This window comes from Tupaia chinensis, unplaced genomic scaffold (genome assembly GCF_000334495.1).
Source record: "Tupaia chinensis unplaced genomic scaffold, TupChi_1.0 Scaffold000460_1, whole genome shotgun sequence".
Lineage (NCBI taxonomy): Eukaryota > Metazoa > Chordata > Mammalia > Scandentia > Tupaiidae > Tupaia > Tupaia belangeri.
The window spans coordinates 1,569,459-1,579,533 of NW_006159969.1; the positions used below are offsets into that span (position 1 = coordinate 1,569,459).

At 36.2% G+C, this 10,075-nt stretch overlaps 1 protein-coding gene across 4 annotated transcripts in view; it reads right to left on the reverse strand.

Annotated features, from left to right (window-relative positions):
* Positions 1-293: 293 nt before the first annotated feature.
* The window catches only part of ANKIB1 (ankyrin repeat and IBR domain containing 1), a 167,989-nt gene continuing 158,207 nt past the window's right edge, over positions 294-10,075 (reverse strand). For 3 of the 4 annotated variants that reach the window (XM_006155542.3, XM_014590548.2, XM_006155544.3), the window contains 3 exons: positions 5,814-5,928; positions 4,047-4,180; positions 294-3,490 (listed from right to left, as the gene is read on the reverse strand). In XM_006155542.3, the coding sequence (XP_006155604.1) occupies positions 2,750-3,490; positions 4,047-4,180; positions 5,814-5,928 (990 nt within the window). In that variant the 3' untranslated portion in view covers positions 294-2,749. The remainder of the gene's footprint in view (positions 3,491-4,046; positions 4,181-5,813; positions 5,929-10,075) is intronic. The other variant, XM_014590547.2, reaches the window with a different exon arrangement.

The window sequence follows — 10,075 nt, forward strand, 5'->3', positions numbered from 1 at the left end:
TACATTATAGATTTCAAAGAAAAATCGTAACATTTTTCTCCTGAAAGCTAGAGGGACGAAAATAAAATGAAGTCAGGATGTTTTAACACATGATGCAGTGTTTCAGTGTTTATCACTGGGGTATAAAGTGCTAAATGGGCTACTGTAAAAATATTAGACACTAATCAATTACATATAAGAACCAAATGAGCTCCATCACATTGGATAAGATTTAATTTGAAGAAAATCAGTTACCTGACCTGCCAGGTTAAAACAAAGTCTACATTTAATGTAAAGAGACAAAATGGAAGGAGTTTAAGTAATAAATGTTTAATCAAAGTTTTTTTTTTCTTAAAACATATTATTAACAGCATTCATTTGGCCAAACATCTACACGTTTGTAGAATCCTACTGTATATAAAGTGGGAATGTATCAAGTATAGACTATGAAAGTGCAAATAACAAGTCAAGGTTAGAGTAACTGTTTTCGTTTTTACATTATAAAATTAACTTGTTTACAAAATAGGCTTTGCCAAACTTTATTACTGAATTGTAAAGTCAATGACTGTGTTGTTTTTAAAATATGTACCGAGGAAATACAAACTGGATAGTGATCATCTTTCATGCTGAGGAGAGAACAGCACAGGAACAAAGGATACTGCACGAGGTGCAAAGAAAGCGGACCACCCCCCACCCCCCATACACTGCCTTGCCACAGGGCACTCTCACCTTCCTGCAGCTGTGCGCGGCACCTCAGTGGGATGCACCCTCTTTCTATTGAAAAACTACTGCCTTGTCTAAAAACTTACTGGTGGTAATATTTTTAATCCAAAATAAAGTTGTAAAAAAAAAAATCCTTTAATGGACTCTTTCAGTTTAATATACAGTGAAACACTGTAGGTAAAGTCAGAATTTTCCCCTGCTAAGTTTCATAGGGATTGATATCAATGTTTCTGATAACTGGAGAAATACAAACTCATGCAGATCTCTGATATCCATGGCTTGAGAGCAATTCCCATAGTTTATCCTAGAGAACGCGAGACATACCAAATACTTTAATAATGTAATATCCTAGCCATATGAATTGAAAGTACAAGAGTATTTCAAAAGTAGGGTTTGGAAAGGGAAAAATAAAGTAACAAAAACCGTAATCACAACTTACCAAAAAAAAAAAAAAAAAAAAAAAATCAATACTAATATACCTTTTACCCAGCCCAGGGCTTGCCTGTACAATCTCAGTACTGAAATTTTTGTAGATTTCTGGTAACAATCTGGCAAAATGTTGAAGGGAGTATTGTGTGCATCTATTTTTGCTTATGTTATGCTAATTTTGATAATATGTAAGTAAAACAGCCATTCCAACATTTTACTCTAGTTTTAATTACACACTGTACCATTGTTATCTTAATTACAACTAAGACCAGTATTTTCTTCACAGTAAGACACTGATAACTAGGAAGTTGATTTTTTCAACACTAAACAGTAATCACACAGCAAATGAGTATTGTGCAATAGAACAAACACATGTCAGCATTTGCTATTTAGGCAAACAAACCGATTGAACATGTAGTTGTTATAGTTACTGTAAAGGCAAGGCCATGGGTGGTTTTATGGAGGTCTTTGCAATTCATAGCATAGTTACTTCAGAAGAGACATTGAGATTTGAATTACTCACTTACTTAACTGGCAACTATCCATTCAGTTTAGGCAAAGGCACGGTAACATGTTGCGCAGGATGTTTTATTGAATTATTTAATAATTGTGGGATTTACTCTGTAACTCATGAAAACTCCACTTTTTTCTATTTTATAAAACACTTACCATTAAAAGTAATTGCACCCATTAGTAATTAGAATGCACTGTAAAATTGTGGAAACAAAGAACTATGATTGCACTTCCAATAAAGTGTCTCTTAAAATACAGCACCGCTGTTGCTAATCAACTGTATTTTAATATTAAAATAAACTGTTTTTAACAGCAGCATTAGGTTTAGTTAACTTAAGCTACAGGCTACATTTATTTAAATGCAGTCTCCATGGCAACAAAAGCCCATTAAATTCTGGAATATCACTGCTACTGAGTGGCACCTTTACTCCCGAGACCGAGAACGCTGACATGGCCCCGGAACACTCTAGGACACAGCACACCTCAATGCCTTGTTAGTCAACACAAGACTTGGAGTTTGGCACAAATGGACTGTAAATAGACATGAGAAATCTTTGATTCATGTGAAAAGTAAAACTAATTACACTGTGGTGGATGCAGAACTAAAGAGAAGTCTTGAATACCTCAATTCACACTGCTTAGAAAAAAAAAAGGAAGTAAGTTATGGAAGAGCAAAAGGAGACTGAGGGCATACATATTACAAGGTATGCCCAAAATGAACTTCTAAAAAAAAAAATTGTTTTAAAAGGAAAGCTACCCAAAGATTAGGGAGTAAGCCTGTAAGTGTTAAGTACTGCCAACCCTAGGCTAACAAGAGGACTCATTTTCTTGAAATGTGGAATACAATCTATTCCATTTGTGTTTTTCTCTCCTCTCTTTTGTCAGCAAAAAAGGGAAAAGCTAACCAATTAAATACAAAAGAAATTCCCTGTAAGGTTAAAATAGAAAATGAAGCTACCATTCAAGGGAATGCCTTTGTATTTAACCCCTATGTCAGTGGTTAATAATTGAATTGGAATTAAGTGGACCAAAGTCTCTATAAAGCAAACTCTACCTCACATACCATCTGTACCTGCGATTCATTTATAGCCCAGATATGTGCAGTTCACACTAAATGTACTTGTTCAAGCCAGTCACTTGAGGTTTGAGGTGTTTGACTTGAAACATCTGAACCATCTGGTTTGTTGACTGTCTCATTACCACTGTCACCAACTTGAGATGCTGCTTCCCCGACCACAGTATTTTCTTCCAAAGGATTTTCTTCTATCTGAGTTCTTCTACCTTCACTGACACTGGCATCCTCAAACACCGAGTCTTCTTCTGGTGGCATCAGTTCCACGTCCCTCACACCTTCTGACCCATCTTTGACACAGGGGAGCTGGGAATCTGCACTGATTTCTGTAGTTGCTGGAGGAATCAGGGCAATACTCTGAGGGTTCATGTCATGAAACCAAGCCATAATATTACCAAGAAGATTGTCATTGATGTTGGGGTCCTGGCCAGCTGAGTCAGGATCACTGGAAGAGGGACAGAAATCACTTCTTGCCTCACTGAGAGGGTGTGAACTCAAGGTGTCAGTTGAAAATGGGTCACTTTCTGCTCCTAGTCTCATAAGGCTATCACCAAGTTCCAATAGCTCTGAGCTACTCAAGGCGGCCCGAGGGCTATCTATATTCCTGGGGACAGAGTCCAGCCTGGAAGGTAAAGAAGTGCCTATTGCTCCTAGGGATGCTTCATTATTGAGGAAGTCTCTAGTTTCTTCATCAATGGCCAGCCCAGACTCTTGCAGTGATAACTGAATTGCAAGAAGTATATTGGGATCATCTTCATCCAAGGAACTCAGAGCCTGAGAAAACAAAAAATAAAACCACTTAAAAATTCAACTAAAGGAAAAATGGCCAACTCAACCAGGTTTACCAATCTTCCCTTACAAAAGAGTTAATATGACTACTATTTATACAAAGAATGTATTAATTTTAGTTTGCTATAGGGTGTGCAGGCTTGCCAAAGAGAGAGAGGAAAAGTGAGAACTACGACCCCTTCTCCTCCATTCTTCTCTTGGGACATTGGGCTTAGTGTAAATTTTAAGCCACTGTGTCCAGCACTTGAACTGCGCAGTCGGCCATGTGGGATCCAGCTGCCCTAACCTCCATGACACTTGCTGGTTCTTGAAGAATTTTTATCTACTCGAATCTTAGAATTTTCTCCTTGCCCATGTTAAAGGAAAAAAAAAAAAAAACCTTAATATAAATTGTAATATAGGAATCTTTTTTTGTAGTACATTGTTGAAACAAAGATCTTAGAATGAAAGAAATATAATAGAGGCAATAAAAGTAAAACAGGAAAGCACACAAAACAGAAAGAACAAGAGCATGGTCACTGTAGCTGTCCAGAATGGTCACCTGAAGAGAGTCCTGGTTTTCAGAGCGGCTGGCTGGGGTATAGTCACGCAGGGAAGAGCTGTGCAGAATACTCATGGATGCAGAACTCACCACGGATGTGCCAGGCCTGCGGCCACTGCCACCTTCTGGAATATCTGTTTCAAAGCAATTGATACCGGAGACAATTTAGTCACAAGTAGATTTATTCCTTTTGGTTTTTTAAATTGTGAATTTCTCTTTCAGTGCTGGTGAAAACCTGTGTTCAAATGTTCATTTCATCTTTTTGGGATTTCTCATCCATATTTGTTTCATGAACAAAAGCAATTTATGTAATCTAATATTATTACCTCAAATCCATGACTATCTTTTACATTTTTGCTTGCACTCTTCATAATCATAATTATGGCTCTCTTCATAACTACAAGTAATATTATTTATTCCTATTTTCTAAAACATTAACAAATAAAGGTGTTTTTTGTTTTCAAAGTTCTTAAAATTAGAGAATTTTGAAATTACAATAGCCTGAAAAACACCTTTGGTCCCATTGATCCTGACATTACAGATTGAAGATTTTCTTTCTTTCTTTTTTTTGGGGGGGGGGGGGGTCATGAGAAGATTTTGCTATAGGGACGCATGCACTCGCCAGACAGAGAGAGAGACAGAGAGACAGAAAGTGAGAAATCACCCCCCCAGGGGGGATGGCCACGCTGCAAGCCCTTCTCCTCCATTCTCCTCTCAGGATCTTGGGCATGCACGCACACGCGCCCAGCATGAGTTTAAGCCACCGAACTGCGGTCGACTACGTGGGAGTCCAGCGCCACAGCCATTATGCTAACTGCTGGTCCCCCAGATTGAAGATTTTCAATGAATGATTGAACATTTAAAAGTTGAACAATCAAACAGCTAAAATAATTTATCTCTAATTCTAGAAATTCTCTCTTTTCAAGAATGTCTATAGGAGAACTCAGGCTAGGAGAAAAATATTCCATGAATACAAAACCAGTATCAAGAGCTACAATGTACTGAGTGCTCACTAGGGGCTTACATTTTACTGGCATTACCTAATTTAATCTTCACAGTGAGCTATGTAGTAAGGTGACACTATTATTATTGCTTCTTTAGAACAGGGAAGTTGAAGTCTAAGAGGCTACACGACCCGACTAAATTACGCAGCAGAGATGGGGTCATGAACATGGGTGTGTCCAACTTCTCAGTGCCCATCTTTTTTTTTTTAAAGAATAATTTTATTTAACTTCATTTATTATCTATCTATCTATTTATCTATTTATTTATTAAAATCTGACTAGAGAGGGACACAGAGAGAGAGAGAAAGTGAGAAAGCAAGTTACCAGGTCCAGGACTCAAACCAGTCAGCCATGTGGGAGTCTAGTGCCTTTAGCCACCACACTACCTGCTGGCCCCATCAGTGCCCATATTCTTTTTATTTATTTATTTTTTAAAATTTTATTTAACTTTATTTATTTATTTTTATTTTACCAGAGAGGAAGAGAGAGAATAGAGAGAAAGTGAGAAAGCAAGTCGCCAGGTCCAGGATTTGAACTGTGGCCAGCCATGTGGGAGTCCAGCACCCTTAACCACCATGCCACTTGCTGGCTCCAGTGCCCCTATTCTTAACTCTCCTGGTTTTCTGTATCCTGTGACCATAGAAGTATCTGAATACTTATGTGTATCTAAGTTACAAATTCTCAATAACATTTACATCAGCTAGTTTTAAGAATAAATTTAGAAGAACTAAGAGACTGAACCAGATTCCAGCCAAGAGCTCACCTAAAGTGCTTTCACTGGGCTCATCAGGGTCAGGAGGATTACTGAGCAGACTGTGCACGTCTCCTCGACGACGCTGTTGTCTGTGTCTCCTCCGATACTGAAATTCAGCATATTCCTGCATAAACCAAAGGTTATAAAATACAGGAGAGCATGCAATTTTTAAAATGCAAATAAGACAAACACCACTTTTTTCCCAGGGGAAAAAATGTGTGATTTTATAAACATATTATAAAATCATGTGGCTTTACAAAAAATAAAATCTTCAGTTTTTGCCATGCCAAAGAAATGGAAAAGATAAAATAGAAAACAAAACGTTTCAGATAGTTACTATGACTGCCTAGATACACTGGGAATACTTGCAAGTCCCAGTGCTAAATAAATAACGGAGCCTTATTTCACAAGCCTGATGGTGAATTCATGGGTCTTATTATAACATACTATACTAATACCACAATCATTTTACTGATAGAAATTAGGCTCTCCTTGTAGGTCTGGTTTTTAAAAAGTGACTGGGGGATATAAAGGCAATGGAAAAAAATAAAAGGAACAAATAGTAATAATAAAAAATACATATTGTTAAGCACTTCGTAGATTACTGATTTTTCTAATCTTTGGGACTACTAAATATCTTCCTCCCAAGTAAAATGACTAGATTAAAAGAACAACATGGAGCCAGGTGGCAGTAGAGTGGAACACAAGTAGACCCGCATGGGAATGGTGGTCCTAGGTTCATATCCCAGGACCTCCCTGAGCAGGATAGGTTCCACAGGTGCCCGTGATTCAGGCTAGCTGAGACTAATGGTGGAAAGACCCTTGTGGGGAATGCCTGTCTCTCTTTCTTTCTGTCTCTCTTTCAAATGAATAAAGGTTTCTGCCATAGGTTGCATGAGCTTGGTGGAAAGAAACAGAGAGAGGGAAAGTAAGAAGTCATCTCCCAGGGGGATCTCCATGTTGCAATCCATTTTCCTCCATTCTCTTCCTGGGATTTTGGGTATGTATGTACTTGTGCCCAGAGTGATATTTTCTTTCTTTCTTTCTTATTATTTTATTTAACTTTATTTATTTATTTATTTAAATTTGACCAGAGAGAGAAAGTGGGAAAGCAAGATGCCAGGTCTGGGACTCAAACTGTGGTCAGCCATGGGGGAGTACAGTACCCTTAACCACTATGACACCTGCCGGGACCCCTAAGAGTGATTTTCAACCCACCAGGTCTACTACTCAAACCGGTCAGCCACGTGGGAGGGTAGCACCTTAACCACCATGCCACCTGTTGGCCCTCTATTTTACATTTCTAACAACAGATTTAACTGGGTTTATTACTCTGAGGCTACAACCTGGTGCTATCTGCTGTTACCCAGGTACACTTTTTGGGTTTTAGTGACAGAAGAAAAGAGAACAGAGAAGACTACAGTACATGATACGAGCTAATTCTAAGAAAGGCTAATAAGGCAAATTCTAAAAATTGTAATAGAATCTTTCAGTAATAAACACTAAGATACTTAGGTTTATGATTGCTAGAATATTCAATATGCACACATTGTAAAAATACCTTGTACGTGAGGACAAGTTTTATATCACAAATAAAACTTCCATAGAACATCACTCTGGTTATAGTTATTTAAACATGTTCCTCTATTTAAGTAGCTGGATTATGAATAAAAGGTAGGAGGCACCTTGCCATGTTTAGAAACCAATGAATGAAACACATTACAGGTGCCCTGAGGGATTATTTAGGTTTCTTTAAAAAAATTTTTTTTCACAGTTTATTGATTCACAAAAGATCTTAATTAATCTAAATACTTTCAATAGCAAGGGCGGCTGATACATACAAATCTGTGAACACATGTCTGACTTTGGCATAAAACTCAGTGAGTAGAGTGAACATCGTATAAAGCAGCACCTAGCTGTCGCTGTATTTCTTGCTCAGCAAGGGTATCATTTCCTCTTTTCCTGGAGGTCCATGGTCTCAAACTGATGATATCATTATGCAGCATCACAACTGACTAGGCCACTGAGGACCACGTTTCTTAGACAAAGATGCTGTGAAAAGTTTGTCTCAAATCAAGGCTTTAAGTATTACACAGAATTTACTTTGTGAACTCCATGATGGCTCAAAGTTATTTTGGATTACAGAAACTATTACTAACTATAGATTATTCATATTTTCAATTTAAGAAAACTAAATGGTTTAAAAACAGCTGCAAAAGAAACCGGACATATTTCTAATTATTCTGACAGAAATTCTCAAATGGCATACTCTGATGATTTAATGGGCTTTTAAAAATTGTTCTGATAAAATTAAATTTATCTAGAAATATCCAAGGATTCCTAAGATCTTCAAGGAAGCATATCAAAAGGCTTATGTAGGATGCTCCAAACAGTTTGGGAGGTTAAGGCTACAGGGAAGATTAAATTTTCCTAAAATCAAAAGGGAAAAATGCTTCCTGAAAGCTTTTTTTTTTTTTTTTAAATAAAAGAATAGCTATCATTTATTAAGCACCAGTTTGTCAATGACGTAATAAGTTACAGAGCTGGAATTCTAGCATCTCTTGGACTTTCAGACTATACTCTTTACACTGGGCTCCACTGCCGTTAAGGTGGCATAAAACAAAAAGAGGGAATCAACCCAAAAGTCTATCAGTGTTTGGCAACATCAGTTACTTTTTTCTTGCAGTCTATATTAAGGCAAAGAGCTATTAAAAATATAAACTTGGCAATTTCTTGATAGTTACAGACATGCAGAATTTAAAAGCCTCACAATGTATAGCAATTTTTAAAATTTAAATATGGTTTACACAAAAGCCTGGTGTTTCAATATGCCAAAGACTTTAACGTAAAAGCAAAAGTTAATTAAATTTTTTTTTTTTGTAAAATGTATCAATTAATAAAAAATATTTAAGTGACAGTCATGTTAGCAGACCTTCAACACTCAAGGACAAACATTTTAGGACTTCTAAAGTTACTGCCAGAACTAGAGCTGTAAGACATATACATGATTGTGAATATACCACTAAAGGTTTTCTTTTCCCCAAATTACGTTTCTACTTTGAAATATTGAAAATTTTAGCACTTTTTCCCCTTGATATTTGAAGCTTGTTTATTTCTCCCTTTAGAAGGAAAATTTCCACAATAACTCTAAAACTATAATGGTATTATAACATGGAAATAATTATTATGGGGTCAGGTTTTAAAAAGTTCCTGATCTGTTTTATAATACAAATATCATGATATACATACATATATATATATGTGTGTGTGTATATAGACATATATATGTGTGTGTGTATATATATATATAAATATATAAGTTACAATTTAAGTGATCTTAAAATCCCGATATTAGAGTGCTAAGCACAAGCTGTTTTCTCAAATCAATGTTTTCTTGGATACAGCTACCATTATAAAAGGCTACTAGGTGACTGCAAGTATCCTCAGTAGCTGAAAGGAAAGTATCTGATTTAAATAAGCCACAGTCACTTCTGGTAATAATAAATTTTACTATTTTCTAGTTTTTGATAACAAATGGGCTAGAAATGATAAATAAAGGATGTATCATTTGTTCTGCCCTCTTCCAAGAATTTTGTTCAAGATTATCATGATATAAGCATATAATGGTGTACATTTTCACAAAGAGCAAAGGAGGAGAAAGAGAACTCGAGTCAACTGTTGAACCATTTTAAAGTCAGACTTAACAGTGACAGTGGCAATTTAAATCTCAGAAAACAGTTACAAAACTTAAGATTTTCACTCTTATTTTTATTTGACATAACTACCATTTGCATATTTTAGACCTGCATTTTAAAATGCTGTATCAATAAGAAACAGACAAAACAAATAATAAGTGTGAAAGTCTTGAAGGGAAGCAGAAAACAAGTAAGCAAAGTATTTCTTTCAGCAGAAACACCATGAATGCCAAATTTTCCACCTTAATAACTGAATATATAAATCAACTCTCACAGGTTGTTGCAGGAACTTAAACAAATTAAATCGCTCATTTAGGGTTTTGCTAGATTCAAACTAACAAAATATTGCAACTAGAAATGCATTTCTAATAAATATAATTTACCAACAAATTAGAAGCAAATTTCCAAAAATTTATGTTGTAAATTTGCCTCAGTTCTGACTCGTCAGTAATTAAAAATATTAAGAGGGGGAAGTATTTAACAATGTGATGATACTCCAGTACCATAAATAGCTACATGTAGGCTCTGCTGAAGCCTTTTTTTCTTACAAGAGAAAAAGCATTGCTGATAATTTCA